Source organism: Vipera ursinii, assembly GCF_947247035.1.
Source record: "Vipera ursinii genome assembly, chromosome: Z".
Classification (NCBI taxonomy): Eukaryota; Metazoa; Chordata; class Lepidosauria; order Squamata; family Viperidae; genus Vipera; species Vipera ursinii.
In genome coordinates, this window is record NC_139517.1 from 14,949,817 (window position 1) to 14,965,853 (window position 16,037).

A 16,037-nucleotide genomic window follows, 5' to 3' on the forward strand; every position below is an offset into this window, starting at 1 on the left:
ACCTTGGCATCTTGAAGAAACACAGTTCTCAGACTTTCTGGAGTCAACCAGCTTAGAAATTCAATGAACAAACAAAATCACTTGCAGGCTATTTCTTTCAGGGAGTGGAAGACCTGGACACGAAAGCATCACCTTCATGGAAGATCAAATGCAGGTATTTTGGAAGACTGATATTCCCATTCATAAGGCAAGAAAACCTAAGATACGTTTATTCCTTGAAGATTCAGGAGGGCTAACAAATTTAGGAGTCAATTGTTCGTACTGTGTGAATTGCACCGTGTAAAGCAGGGGTGTCCAACCTTGGCAATTTTAAGACTTGTGGACTTCAGTTCCCAGAATTCCCCAGCCAGCAAGTCCTGCCCATGGCTGGCTGGGGAATTCTGGAAGTTGAAGTCCACAAGTCTTAAAATTGCTAAGGTTGGACACCCCTGATCTAAAGACTTTGAAACAATCAGACATTTGGGAAGGACAGAAAAACCATGACTGGTAGTGGATTGTGAGTCTCTTAAGGTATCTCCCTCCTTGCCCCTTCAAAACTTTTATAGGTAGTCCTCAACTTATAGCCTATCTGAAAAAAGAAGATTTACAACCTGGATCTGTTCGTCCCCCTGTGGTCTCATGACTGCACTTTGGACACTCAGCAACACAGCTGCATTTATGTCTGTTTGCCACATCCCATGGTCACATGACCACGTTTGATGATGGCCAAACTGACAAATGACCACAACGAACACTGTAAATTCAGGTGGGTCACATGATTGACCTGTTTTACAACCATTACTACTCCTGTTTGTAATGGGCAAATGCCATTATGGTTGTAACCTGAGGATTATCTATAAGTCCCATAGCCAGGGCGGGGTTTGAAAACAAAATGTTTTTAAAGAAGCTTTACCCATAAGATTATTGATCTCTCAACATGGCTGTGAGGAAGAGCACCCCTCTTTCTCATACGCATACAGATAAACAATATATCTTTTAACTTCACTGCAACCTGTGAGATAATTAGGTTGAAAGTTGGAACTATCCCATGTGAGGACTGGCAGAACCTGTGGGCGGTGTTAAGAGGGATCAGCCTAGAATTCCTGCATAGTCACAAGCAGAATAACAGAGTGTGAAGGGACACTGGAAATCTTCTAGTAAGTTCAACCCCATACAGAAGCAGGAGACCCTATGCCATTCCAGACAAATAGCTGTCCAGTCTCTTCTTAAAAGCCTCATGTGATGGAACACCCACAACGTCTGAAGGCAAGACTTTCCAATGGATGGTTGTTCTCACTGTTAGGAGATTACTCCTTAGTTCTAGGTTGCTTCTCTCCAGGGCTTTTTTTTCCTCATAGAACGCTCAGAACGGAGTTCCGGCACCTTTTTTGGATGGAACCTTGTAGGGTAGGCAAGGCGGGTTGTATGACGTCTGTGAGTTCCGTCACCTTTTTATTTTACAAAAAAAAAACACTGCTTCTCTCCTTGATTAGTTTAAATTTGTTGCTTCTCATCTTGCCTTCAGATACTTTGGAGAATACGCTGACCCTCTCTCCTTTATGGCACCCCTTTAGATATTGGAACACTGCTATCATGTCACCTCCTAGTCCTTCTTTTCACTAGATTAGACATATCCAATTCCTGCAACCATTCTTCATAAGTTTTAACCTCCAGTCCCCTAATCATCTCTGTTGCTCTTGTTACTAAGTCCAAATCCTTGAATTCTATTGACCCTTATCTAACTCTTAGTAGGTGCTAAAGGTTGAGAAGATTCCTGTGTATTGGCACGAGTAGCAGTAAATCAGTTTAACTGGACCTTCACATATGGACCTGCTCTTTTGTGCTGGACATGTCCCAACCTTACCCATGAGGTAAAAGAAAATTTGAATCATGGTTTTCTCAGTCCTAATCTCATTATAATATGGGGAACCTATAATACTCCCCAAAGAATGGGAGAATAGCAACTTCTACCATATTCTTTGCTCATGTTGTTTGGGATAATGGGAGTTATAGTCCAACATCTTAGTTTTGCCTACAGCTGCTGTAATGAAAACACCATTACACTTTAGTTTTCCCTTCCAAGCGGTGGAATTTAATTTGACAAAAGGTAATGTTTTCTGCTGGTGAGGTATGATTTCATTTGGGGCAGGCAATTGCTGATAAAACCCCTACAATTTTCCATGTGAAAACCTTTGAACAGATGGCCTGCCCATTTTTGTGTAACTTCTTCTTTTCCTTAATAGGATTTTAACGGAGGGGGACTGAAAGCAGGTAAAACAGCAGCGCCTCTATCAATGTTGCCCATACGTTTGTAGGCTTTAGGGCCTAAGAATTGGCTTCATTTGTGGTTTTGCACATTGAGACTTCACCAAGATATTCCCTCATTAGCCTCAGAGATTAATTATCTGTGCTGCATTGTTCTGTGGCAATGAGACCATTGCCAGAGATTGGCTGAAATACAGTGATGTCCAGCTTAGAATGGACTGGGTTTGTTTTGAGGAAGTAACAAAAAATTTGCTGTTAAGCCAAGGTTCAAATCCCATCTTGGAAGCTAAAGTCATCAAATTTATAAGGCTTTTGCTAATAATTCCAATAGGTTTCTCTTCCGTCACGTTCAGTTGTAATGTCACTTGATCTCATTGAGCTGTGCTGCAAGAACCAGCCAATCAAATTTATACATTCGAGGTTATGGTTAACTTTTTGTGCACATCCACCTACTGTGGCTAAATTTTGTGGAAGTTCCCTTCGTCCAGTGCGCTCCCACAGGGAGGGTCTTCTCAGGGTGCCACCGGTAAGAGATTGCCGGTGGACGACACCCAGGGATAGGGCCTTCTCAGTGGGGGCGCCTGCCCTCTGGAACCAGCTGCCAGTGGAGCTGAGGACTGCCCCCCGACCTCCGTTCATTCCGCCGGGACCTGAAGACCTGGCTCTTCGAGCTCTCTGGCCCAGGCTGAGGATTAATTTTATTTTAACTGGGGTTTTACTTATACAGGGATAAATTTAATTATTTTTTTTTAAACTTGGTTTTTTAACTTTTGTATTTTGGTTTTTAATTACCCTGTAAACCGCCCTGAGTCCTCTGGGAAAGGGCGGTATATAAATGTAATAAATAAATAAATAAATAAATAAATAAATAAACAAACTATGGTTTGTTATCATAAACATTTTATATTAAATGTTATAAAGCCACCTAGAGTTGGTTGGTAGACAGATGGGCAGCATACAAATTTAATATTTATTTAGCATATGGCTTGGTTTAGCGTATGGCTTGGTTTCCTTTGCCAGGAAAGCCCATCGGGCAGTCTGGCTGCCAGCAGTCGCTGGTTCGTTTAGTTCACGCTGTCACGGAGGCGAATTAGCCTCACATCCCCACAAACTGAATGAACAGGTGAAGCAGGCTAATATGGCTTGTTCAAGAAGCTACGATTTAGGAACTGCCAGCCGTTTGAGGTGGCTACACCCCATAATGGTGAGCATCCGACCGCGTGTTAAAGAGTCCCACAGGTCAAGCGGCAGCTTGTAGTAGGGCTTAGAAAGACGGGGGTTGAGTTTCACATCCGGTGGAAAAAGTTTTACTCTTGAGATCTCCTTTCTGGCCTTCGCCACCTTAGATTCATCTTCCGATGGCGCGGCTGGGAATCCCTCTTTGCTGACCTTTTGCCGGTCAACTATTGAGCCGGACGTCTCTAGGAGGATCTCGCCACCTTAAAAACAAAACCAACAACAATAACAACCACACACAAAAAAAAAAACGGTCCCCGGTTAGGAGGCAAAGCTTGAGAAACGTCTGCGAAGTCCCTCCCAGAAACCCAGGATTGGCTATCGGAAAATCAGGACGCCCGAGTCCGGTGGGAATGAAGTGAAATTTAGTAGGTTATGAAAAAGGAAGGGCGGAGAGGCACCTATTTCGGCTTCCAGGCGATCGGGGTTTATTAGGAAGAGACTGCAAAGGCGGGTTGGGAAAAAGCCGTGGCAGAAAAAAAATAAATCGGATTTTCTTTGGAGAACAGACGTGCGTCTGGAGTCCAGAACTAAAAGGGGTTTGTTGCGTGGGGGAGGCAGGGGGAGACACACACACACACACCACCACCAGGCATTTAAGACAGCAGGAGCCGTTTGTATAGAAGCCAAAAGTCAGCTTTTATTGGGAATTATGCACAGTGCTTTTTTTGTAAAAGAAAAAGGTGCCGGAACTCACACATGTCATACAACCTGCCTTGCCTACCCTACAAGGTTCCATCCAAAAAAGGTGCCGGAACTCCGTTCTGAGCGTTCTATGAGAAAAAAAAGCCCTGATTGTGCATAAGTAAGGATGGAGTGAAAATAAGGTTTTTCCAGGCAGGTTTATTCCGTTGAGAGCTGTCCGATAAACAGAATTCCAGGCTGTTCAAGATTTCCTGTCCAGAAAAGGGGAAAGATAAGGAAAAAAAAGCAAATGCACCTGTTGAATGTCTAGGTATTGCAGCCTTGTGGTGCTGGAGGAATTGAGTCTTCTGGCAAAGGTGACCAATTTCTCACTTTATTTACTTTTAAGCAGGAGAGAAAAAAATAATTATTTTCAATCAGCGTGAATTGCTTAAAGCACTATGGAGTTTGTAAGCCACAATGTATAAGCTGTAATTTCTGAGTGCACACATTGCACTAAGTCAACCCAAACTAGTTACATAATGGCCTAGCCTGTCGTCTAAACCAAGGCAAAGAGAAGCTAGCTACTTGGATTGATGTAGTGCTATCTGCTCTAATCTTATCTGGTTCATGTGTAAGTATCTTTTAGTGTTTGTGTGCCTCTTAGTTGACACTTTGTGTTGTGTGTCAAACCTGCTTCGATACTCAGTGGTCTAAATGTCCAGGATAAATATGATGGGGCATTTCTGAACATTCTTGGTAGCAAAGGTTCAGTCATATGAAACCCTTACATTTCCTACAGTCTGGAAGATGCTTGGCTGGGAAAGATTAAGATAGGGGTTTTCAAACTTGGCCCTTTTATGACTTGTGGACTTCAACTCCCAGAATTCCTCAGGCAGGCATGCTGGCTGAGGAATACTGGGAGTTGAAGTCCACAAGTCATAAAAGGGCCAAGTTTAAAGACCCCTGGATTAAGAAGTACGCCTTAAGCTGGCCAAACAGTGCAGAAATCACAAGGATTTCTTCATTATACCTGCAAGCAGCTAAGAAATCATACAAGCCTCACTATGCTGTGAAGACCACGAATATCCTCTCCAACAATTCTTCAAAGCTTAAAATTCCTTATATTTTTAGGTAACTATTAGACAACCCATGACCCCATTGGGCCATCCTTTCTGAGTTATTTCCTTACCTAAACAGAAAAAATAGAATCGCCATGTACAGAAAAAAAAGTAATGGAAGGGGAAAGTAATGGGACTTCCAATTTCCTACAGGCTTCCCCAATGACTTTGTTTGTAGGGAACTGTTCTCATTGCAGTGGGTTATTAATGTACATGATGATGTGTTATTATGCTTGCTATGTTCCAAATTATTAGCAAAATAAACCTCTGAATCTTAAAGTAAGGATTTGTTGTGATTCAGGGTCAGCCTGTGGGTTCGGCAGTTGGGTCGGACGACTCAGAGGAGGAGGAGGGGGGTGTTGAAGAGCTTGCTGATGATGGCCTTGAGGCTCTGCAGAGCCCTCAGCCGGGCCCCTCCCACCTGGTCACGACGGAGACCCAGCTGTGTGAGCGTGGATGAAGATGACCCACAGCTGGCCCTGTTCAAGGACGCCCGACGCAGGAGGCAGTCAATCAGGAGTAAACAGGAAGGCAATGGGGCACCTCGGAAGGAGGCAGAGAGAGACCACGCCCTGAACTGTATTTAAGGGGAATGTGTGGGAGGGCTGGTTTGCTGAAGGCAACCGCTTGGATAGTTCCTGTTTCTTAGCTCCTGTTTCATGGTTGGTGTCTTGTCTTGCTCTGTTTTATGTTAATAAATTTGGCAGGCTTTATTCCAGCCTCTTGCCATTTGTAAAGGGGTTGTCCCTGCTTTTGCTGCAGGGCCGGTAGCAGGCTGGTACAGAACAGGATTATTGTTTTGTGTTGCTGTCTCTTGTCTTTTTCATTGGGTTTTTCCACAACAGTAGTATATGGGTATTCTGTTCTTTATATGTAGGGGTGTGTCATTGCTTCAGATTTTCATATGCTTCTTCTAAAACGTTATTATTAATCCTGGGTAACTTATTTGAAATGTTGCACAAAGGAGTTCCTAGGAGGATTCAGTGGTTAGTAGACAGGCTTCTGTTTATGCTGTTCCCAAACAAGATATATTCACTGCATGGAATCATATTAGCCAATCCAGAGAATGGCTCTAGATGGACCTGCTAGAATTTTACTGGTAGGAAACTTTAATTGAAAGGCATTAACAAGAAACCAAAACCAAACTAATCATAAAACCCCTGTGGAGTGAAGGGATGGTGGTGTTTTTTTTTTGTTTTTAACTCCATTAGTCTACTAGCTCACTCTCAGCTGCATTTTACTGCATGTATAAATCAAGGATATTTGTAGGAAAATGGAAAAAAAATCCTGTATTTAGGTTTTATAAAAAAAAGGCAGAAGTACTGAAGAGGGAAAACGGGGTTGGCTGCTGTAGAAAGGGAAAAGATTTGGGCATCTTAGTAGATTGCAAGCTAAAGAAGAGCCAACAATGTAGCACGGCTGCTAATAAAGTTATTGCAATTAGATTACAACACCAAAATCACTGATCAGATCATGAGAAGTAATTGCTCTACTCAGTCCTGTGTCGTTCAAGTGCCCCATTGTAAGAAGGGTTTTGATGAACTGGACAATTACCTGAAGTGAGTGGGTGGTGGTAAATAAAAATGACCTCAAAAGAAGATCTAACAATATGACTAAGAAGCAGAAGGTGAGATATATAGCTAATCTTCAAACAACTTCATAGTTAGACCCTGTGGTTCACAGGCCAGCTGCAGACCCAACAGACAACCAGCCTCTCCCTAAAGAGGCCAACTTTTTTTTGTTTTGTCCCATCCAGACCTTCACTTCCTTAGAATCACATCCCTGCAGCTTTTAGGAGCCATAAGGAAGGGTAAAAATAGCCTAATGATGACCAAGATGGAAACGTCAAGCTCTCTGTTCTACAGAGGAAGTCAAGAACTGTGGGCAAATGCAGGGAAGCAGATTTTAGTTAAAACAGGAGGAAGAATTTCCACACATCATAAAAATTGCTTGGTGGTGGAATCTACCACCTTGGTTGGTGGCCAGCTCAACTACGATGAGATGGTTCAGTGGTGGATCCAGAGGGTCTTCCAATTCTGATTTAATCTGCAATGATTTGTTGGCACTTTACAAGTCACAACTGAGAAGTAAACGGGAGGTCTGGATTTTTGTGGAAGGAAGAAATTTCCAGCAGTTTAGATTTAGCTTGCCAACATGTCTGCTTGGCACAGAACCCTATGCCTTTAACATCTTCTTCAAAGATGAGCTCTTAGATTTCTCCCGCATTCTACTGTTATTCCAAAAAAACACAAAAGCAGATTTACAGTGGGTTTGTTTGACAACCTTGATGGTGGTGGAGGGGAGCTGAACACTTGGCTTTCATTGTTCTAGAACGGGGGTGTCAAACTCGCAACGTCACGTGACGTGTGGCAGTGTATCACAACTTTTTTCCCCATTGTCAGCAATGGGGTGGGCGCGGTTTCGCCGTGACGCATCTGGTCGGCGGGCCAGCAGTTTGACACCCCCGGTTATAGACCATTTCTGTGAGTTAACTGATGGCCCCTAAGAACGTAGATGGACCAATAATTGAGATCCAGATCCTGACAGCAGAGATTTTGGTTGTCTGATGAGAAAGGAACGTTTGTCTGCTTTTCTATGCCCTGAGAGACTCAAAAGCCTCACCTTTTGAATTTCTGTAGTTGTATCTGGTAATGGCTCTCTTTTCAGAAGAAAAGATAGCAGCCCTTTAAATTGGAGACCGACCACACTTGGCTTTCTGGATGATGCTGAATTCTGGTTGCCATTAGCCTGTGTGTGTGTGTGTGTGTGTGTGTGTGTGTGTGTGTGTGTGAGAGAGAGAGAGAGAGAGAGAGAGGGAGGGAGGGAGGGAGGGAGGGAGGGAGAGAGAGAGAGAGAGAGAGAGAGAGAGAGAGAGAGAGAGAGATTATAGGACTTTGTCCAAAGCATCTGGAAGGCTGCAGGTGGCCCTCTTCTGCTATAAATGAATAGCAGAGGACCCTTGAATGGAGGAAAACTCTCCATCTGGAGGGGTCAGGAGTCTTGAGCCCTCTAGTAGTTACCAGTGAATTAAAACTGGAGGGGGTGAGTCAGATGATTGGATTCTTTTGGAAAAAATGAGTTTTGCTGGTATGGAGCCTTGAAAAGGCTGGGAGCCGCTGATGTACAATAACGTTACAGAAATGTGGTAGCAATGCACATTTCTTCTAAGTCTGGGTTTTACTTATTATTTTTTTCTCTCTCTGTCTATCTGTATGAGTGGAAGGCAGGGAGAACTGTGACCATACACTGTACATGTGTGACCTGAATTTCACTGTCCTGGCTCTCCTCCCTTTTCAAAGGACAAAGTCTCTTTTTGTGAATTTTTCTCAATAAAAGCCAAGATTTCCCCTCTGAACAGCCTGCCTCAGAAAGAGAAGTGGCACAGAAAAGGAGGCTGGAAGATGAGAAGAGGAAAAACAGGTTTGGTGGAGTTGTAGAGAGGCGAACAGTAGATTTTGAAGAAGCAAGGAAGGAAAACTTTGGAATTGCATTCTTCCTCTTTCCTGTTAATTCCATCGGAGGATTTCCTCTTTTCCAGAGACAGAGACTTAAAAGGACGTTCAGGCTTCTCTTTTTACTTCGTGTCTTTTTCCTTCCTCCATAGCAAAACAATGGCCAAACGGATTGTCGAGTCTATTCAGTATGGAGGAATCACTTTTCCAAGCATTGTGCACAGTGAAGAGAGTGTTCGCTACGCCCACCAGTGTTTCCAAGTGCAGGATAGTGATGTCTTCAATGTTACCTACCCCAAATCTGGTGAGTCACACAAGGGCCTATCCCCTGGAATTTGGGGGCCAAGGAAATATATTACTTTATACTTTCATGGTTTGCTCTAACTCACTTTTCTCAGAGTATATATGCCAAGGCACCATTTTATGTTTAGCAGTTGTGTGGACAGATAAAATTACAATTGCCAGAACTTTTCCAGAAAAATTACCAAAGCTAGCAGTTTTTGAAGTGCGTGGAATCAGAATCTTATAAACATAGATGCCTTGTTGAAAAACTTTTTTTTTAAAAAAAAAGATTTTTGGATGTATGTTGGAACTATTTGCAGTTCTGTCCACTGTTGACAGGATTGTCTTAAAACAGACATGTCAAACACAAGGCCCGGGGGCCAGATCCGGCCCGTGAAATGGTTTCATGTGGCCCCCGAAGCCATCCTGGAAACAGTGAGGGAACGGCCCCCACTGCCTTGGCCCTGGCCCAGAGACCCTCCTTCTGCCAGAGACCCTCAGATCTGTCCCACTCCTGCCCAAGCCCCCATTGGCACCCTTGATGCCAGGGATGTAGAGTTGGCCACGCCCACCCATTAGGCCATGCCCACCCTGGCCACGCCCACCCGGCCCCCCTGAGGGCAACCACAATGCTGATGCGGCCCTCAATGAAATTGAGTTTGACACCCCTGTCTTAAAACTATGAGACAGAAAGAGAACAGGCACTTGAACAACGTGCAGTACATTGCATCCTCTTCCTGTCCATCTGTCTGTCTATCCTTCCAATTTTGTTTTGTCCATCGAAACTAGTGACTCCGTTAATGGAAGTGCATACATGTGGGGAAACCCCAAATACTGAAATAATACCTGGGATTTTGTTTAATTAGTGCTACTTCTTGTGAGTATGGTTCCTCTGGATCATTTCAAATCCTAAACCCTGGGGCAATTTCTTCCACAGCTCCTATAGCTTTGGTAGATATCTTCAAAGACGCCCTGCATACGTTCAGGGTAAGAAGTATGCAATCTTCTCGTCTGTTTTCAGGAACAACTTGGATGCAAGAAATTCTTACTTTGATCTATAGCAATGGAGATCCCACCTTCTCGCAGTCAGTCCCTTGTTGGGAACGGGTGCCCTGGGTTGAACACAAGACAGCAACCCAGTATTTGGAGGACCGACCCTCCCCTCGGCTCATTACCTCTCATTTGCCTGCAACAATCTTTCCAGAAGGGTTCTTCTCTTCGCAAGCTAAGGTGATTCCATTTGTACATATACTTGTGGGTGTGCATATAGAGAGAATATATCGATGCAACAAACAACCCATGGAATGTTTAACAATGGATTCAATTAAAGGATTCAATCTTGGTTGGTCACCAAGACCAGAGGTTTAGTTTTTTGAACTTTTGGACTCTTGCTGGAGCCCATCCTCAGGGAACTTCTGTCTACACATTGTAGTAAAGAGAAGTTTTTTGAGGATGGATTCCAGCAAGAGTCCAAAAGCTCAGAAGACTAAACCTCTGGTCCCGGTAACTAACCCAGATTGGCATCCTGCAACATTATTGTGGGACATGTAGTATACTTGCCTTCATTCTTGAATTCAAGGATGTCTTCAGTAAGGGACAATTGTAATTGTAGTTTACAACCATGATGGCGAACACACTAAGCCAAAATCAAAGGAAACCCATTATGGCTTAGTGTGGTGGATGAATCTTAATTACGTTCTCTGTGTTAGAAAGCATGCTTCCATTGATCACTGCTAAGAAATCAGCCAGCAGTCAGATATGGGGGCATAACTGGTAAGAGAGGTTAACATTGCCTTCTGGCCTCACCAGATTGCTTTTTGGGAAGGAACTATGGGAAGAACCATTGAGATAAAGCCATTCTAATACTTGAAAACTTTCTCTTCTAGGCTATTTACACTGTCCGTGACCCCAAGGATGTCTGTGTATCGTTCTACCATTATGCCAAGATGTCTTCATTTCTGGAGTTTAGGGAGGATTTTGGAGAATTTATTGAGCTGTTTTCAGCAGGGAAACGTATGTGGGCAGAGGCTGGAAATTTAGACTCATGATTTGTTCGCCAAAGCACTGGAATCCCTAGTAGAAAGAATCAGTGTCAGAAATTCCTCATTTATTATTCCCTCTTTTATTATTCTTGATGATTCATCTTTCCCCTTAACACAGACATGTCAAACACAAGGCCTGGGGGCCGGATCCGGCCCGCGAAGTGGTTTCATGTGGCCCCCAAAGCCATCCTGGAAACAGTGAGGAAATGGTCCCCGCTGCCATGGCCCTGGTCCAGAGACCCTCCTTCTGCCAGAGACCCTCAGATCTGTCCCACTGCTGCTCAGGCCCCCATAGGCACCCTTGATGCGAACGATGTAGAGCTGGCCACGCCCACCCAGTAGGCCATACGCACTCCAGCTGCGCCCACCCAGTAGGCCACGCCCACCCTGGCCATGCCCACCCGGCCCACCAAGGGCAACCACAATGCTGATGTGGCCCTCAATGAAATTGAGTTTGACACCCCTGCCTTAACATGTACTAGCTGACAAGTCTATTTTGGATGGATAGCCAGAGTCCCAGGTTAACCCCTGAAGTTACCACCAAATGGAATTGCCCAGAATTGATGGCGCTACTTCTCTGCATTTTGAGATAGGAAGGACATGAGAAATACATTCTCTGTGTTAGACATTCTAATGGTCTAAGTCCTAAAATAATTTAACCTGGTTTAAAAATGCTAAGAAATCAACTCCAGATTCAGAGAGGAACATGCCATTTTAGCTTTGGTCTTCAGGGTCCTATCCATTTTGTATTACAATCTTACTCTGAGATCCTCCTTAGATCCTTCACCACCAACATCTTAGTTAACTATCTATCTTAGCCCCTTCATTATAACCCCTTTGCTGCCTTCATTCTTTATACAGCGAAAACATGAGTTGCTTATGCTATTTTTTGTCATAAAATTGACCCGCTTTTAACTGCCTCACAACTCACAGCATTGACCTCTGGCATGTAAAAGATGCAACTGGTAAATCTGATTGCTCCTTTCTCAGTTTGGTTGGGTCATGTTTTGCCTGACCTGGAACCAATTAAATTATGTCCTCTGATGAAGCAAAATGCCAGTCCTTTGTAGAATCCCCCTGTGTGTCAAGTGTCTGTGGATGTCAAGTCTGCACTAACAATCTGCTTTGTCTGTTAGATGATAACAAATGGATTCTGTCAGGTGAATTTTTAGCTCCTTGCTGTCTCCTTAGCTTTTTTTCCCTTTGGCTGAGATGATGGTTTTTGGTGACAATGTTAATAGATCATTTGTCAGACACAAGTGGGCAACATGGTCATTCCATCAGCCTTGGTGGAGCAGCGGGCTAGTGCCTCCTTAAGTAACACCAGCTGCCTGCAATTAGTGCAGGTTCGAGTCCCACCAGGCTCAAGGTTGACTCAGCCTTCCATCCTTCCGAGGTAGGTAAAATGAGGACCCAGATTGTTGGGGGCAATAAGCCGACTTTGTAATAATGCCGCTTGGGGTGTGTGTGAAAGCCCTAATAAGCAGGCATGTACATAGAATGAAGGCTACTGCTAAGTTTGTAAAGCCGCCCTGAGTCTTCGGAGAAGGGCGGGATATAAATGGAATTAAAATAATAAATAAATAAATAAATCAGATGTGTTGGATTTTGGTTCCTTGTTGCCTAGCCAGCATGGCCTGTGGCAAGGCATTGTGGAAATTGTTATCCAAAACATCTGGAGGAGCAGTATCCCTCTCCTTTTGCTATGAACATTGGCTTAGAAGCCAGTTTTTCTGGGATCAGTGGAATTTGCTATTAGGTAAGTGCATATAGGTTTCCAATTCCAGAGTTACTGTATTTTGCTTACTATATTAAAATCTTATGCTGTTACAAAAAATAAAAATAAAAAAAATAACTCAAAAATGTTTTCCTTCTTATTTGCTTACCCCAGTTCTCTTTGGCACCTGGTTTGATCATGTCAAAAGCTGGTTGGCTTACAAAAATGAGAAGAAGTTTCTCCTTCTGGTCTATGATGAATTGCTAAAGGTAGATAGATGTCTGGCTGTCTGCCTATCATCCATCCATCATCTCTTTGTCTCTGTCTCTTGTCTCTGTCTACCATCTCTCTCTCTTTCTCTCTCTCTCTCCATCTCCCTCTCTGTCATCTATCTGTCTGTCATCTGTCTATCCATCTATTAGCTCTCTCCTTCCTTCCTTCCTTCCTTCCTTCCTTCCTTCCTTCCTTCCTTCCTTCCTTCCTTCCTTCCTTCCTTCCTTCCTTCCTTCCCCACTCTAATTCAGGAGTCATTTTGTTCTAAAGGTCCTGAATTAGAGACCCAGCTTTTCCACATGATCTTCTCTCTTTAGGATCTACGTGGCAGCGTTCTTCGCATCTGTGAATTCCTAGGCAAGAATTTGGATCCTGCTGCTGTTGACTCAGTGGTGGCAAATGCTTCCTTTGGAGTGATGAAGAGCAACAAGATGGTGAATTATACCATGGTTCCTGAAGAACTGATGGATCCAAAGATCAGCCCTTTCCTCAGGAAAGGTAGAGATCAAAACGCTTTGAGAAAATCCACAGTTCAATGAATCTCTAGAAGGTGGTGCAGTAAAACACATAGTGTCTCACCTTTTTCCTTCCCTTTCTTTGCAGGGGTTTCTGGGGAATGGAAAACTCACTTCACTGAAGAGCAAAGTGCTGCTTTCCATCAGCTGTACCAAGAAAAAATGAATGGTCTAGAGACCAACTTTCCTTGGGAGGAGTTCCAAGTTGAAAACCATCAGGAAATTTGAGATTTTGAATGGCAAGGAGCAACGCTGCAATCAAAAAATCCCAAACTTTGTGAATTAAAATATATTTCATTCAATATAGGTAGTGCTTGAATTAGGACTGCAATCAGAATCGGGATTGCCGTTGCTAAAAAATAGAATCGTAAAGCACAACATTACATGACCACATCACTTAGTGGCAGCAATCCAGACCTAGTTGTTGTTGTAACCCAAGATATGCAAGTTATTATGTGTGAAGCAGAACAAGTCCCAGATCAGGAGTGAACAGGTGCCACAGGGGTGGGGGTCCTGAAAGACCTGGTCCAGGCCATGAGGGTGTGGGTGTGCGTGCATAATGAGTGTGGGCACAGGGAAGCCAAGGAGAGGGTATGGGGTGCAGGCATGCGCATATTGTGTGTGTCAGTTCAGGGGGCTGTGGAAAGATGACGAGGGGAATGTGAGAGTGTGTGAGCACAGGGAGGCTGGAGAAAGGGGCAGGTTATGTGTGATTGTGGGAAGGTTGTGGAAAAAGGCTATGTGTAGATGAGCAGGCTGAGCTTGAAAGTGAAGTTAAACATTTCATCTGTTTGGAGTCGTTGGGCAGCCAAAGAGACTCTGTGAATCCCGTTGACCTTTAACTAGTGCCAATTTATCTTTGACTGTTAGTTTTACCAGATTCTTTTGTATTGGTAGCAACAATAAATGTTTTAGTGTTTTAAACTCAGTGAGTGCTCTTGATTAGACAATAAGGAGTGTGTGTGAATGAAAGGGGAAGGAAGGTGTGATGTGTAGACGAGTGAAGAAAGTGTGTGTGTGTGTGTGTGGAACCTCCCTAAGTGACATGCAATCTTTCTTGCCAGATACCCCATTGACTTTGCTCTTGGGAAGCCAGCAGGAAAGGTCACAAAAGCTGATCATGTAATTGTGAACCGCCGCAACTGGTAGTATGTGCGAGCTGGTTGGCAGGCCCTTGAATTCAAACGACTGGTGTGTGCGTGTGTGTGTATCTGTGTCTGTGTGTGTGCGTGCCCGTGTGTGTGTGTGGAGGCACTATAACAGCCAGAACTTTGAATACTAGTCATAGTTATGTCCCTTCGTGCAGAGTCGTCGTAACTCCACAAACGGTCACTGAATGAATGATTGTAACTTGAGGACTACCTTAGGCCCTTCTCATGTTAAGTATAGTATAGGAATCCTAAGTCTTTGCAATGTTTTGAATTTCTGGGCAAGTTCATGCTTTGTGCCTTTAAGTCTCTAACATACTGTGAAAACAGTAGAAAAGAGAAAAGTTGGATTCCCCCCACCCCTGAACTAAGCAATCTGAAGTGGTGGCATTCCATATGTGAGTAGTGTTTCACAAGAAAAAAACAATAATTTGTCAAAACAAAGTGTTTTGTTTAGATTCTTCTTTACATGCTATTTTTTTTCCTGCAGGGACTTTTTGAAATCATGGAATAAATATAAAACAAAAGTTCTGTTTTGTTGTTCCATGTCTCCTTTCCCCCAACAAAATGTTTATTATATTTTTATCAGTGTTATCTGGCCCTATTGTGGGTGTTACAAAAAGCAATGGCAAATGAAATAGTAATAGCTATCATCACCAACCACCAGATGGTGATGCTGATTTAAACATCAGATGGGAATAATAAGAGTCTATTTGCACAACACAGATTAAATTTGGATTGTTTTTCACTACCATTTAATCATCAGGAATTAAAGTGAGGGTGTAAGGCCCAGTAATTTGGGGTCACAAGGGCAACAGGAAATTCAGTAGAATTTGAACTGGGACCTCCCAAATCAGTGTTCTTATTTTTAAAAGAATATTTTTGATCAGGAGTAGGTTGCTGTCAATTCATGGTTATAAATTGCATTTTTTTTCTCCACAAATATGTTATCTCCTATGACTGATAATGCTTTTTCTCAGTGTAATGAAGTAGTTCCTAACTGAAATGACAACATGGCATTTTTTTTAATTAACACCTGGAAAAGAGTCTGCTCAGACAAGACAGCTTTTCCTATTTACTCTCATGAGCTGTGAGATAAGAAACTTCCAGCTCTAACCCCAATTAGATAATAATTTCTCTAGTTTGTCTTAGCAGGAACCCAATACCTATTAGACATTTAGTCCTCACTAATACAAGTAGTTCTCAACGTACGACCATAACTGAACCCAGAATTATCGTCATATGTCATACGGGTCATTAAGCAGGTCATCATGTGACCGACTCGGTTTATGATATTTTCTGTGGTGTTCCTTAAGTGAACCACTGGCGTCAGTGGGCATTCTTGACCAAAAACCAGCTAGTTTCTGGCAAAATAAGTCATAG

General features: G+C 43.2%; 2 protein-coding genes across 2 annotated transcripts in view; both read left to right on the forward strand.

The window, feature by feature from the left end:
- The window catches only part of RPL28 (ribosomal protein L28), a 532,136-nt gene that overhangs the window by 115,151 nt on the left and 400,948 nt on the right, over nt 1–16,037 (forward strand). The gene's annotated exons all lie outside the window — the stretch shown is intronic.
- LOC310649988 (sulfotransferase 2B1-like) lies at nt 8,837–13,734 on the forward strand (the record flags this gene model as incomplete). The annotated part of the gene is made up of 6 exons (XM_083378821.1): nt 8,837–8,981; nt 9,981–10,189; nt 10,846–10,972; nt 12,893–12,987; nt 13,309–13,489; nt 13,595–13,734. The coding sequence occupies 6 exons, from the start codon at nt 8,837–8,839 to the stop codon at nt 13,732–13,734; spliced, it is 897 nt and encodes a 298-aa protein (XP_083234947.1).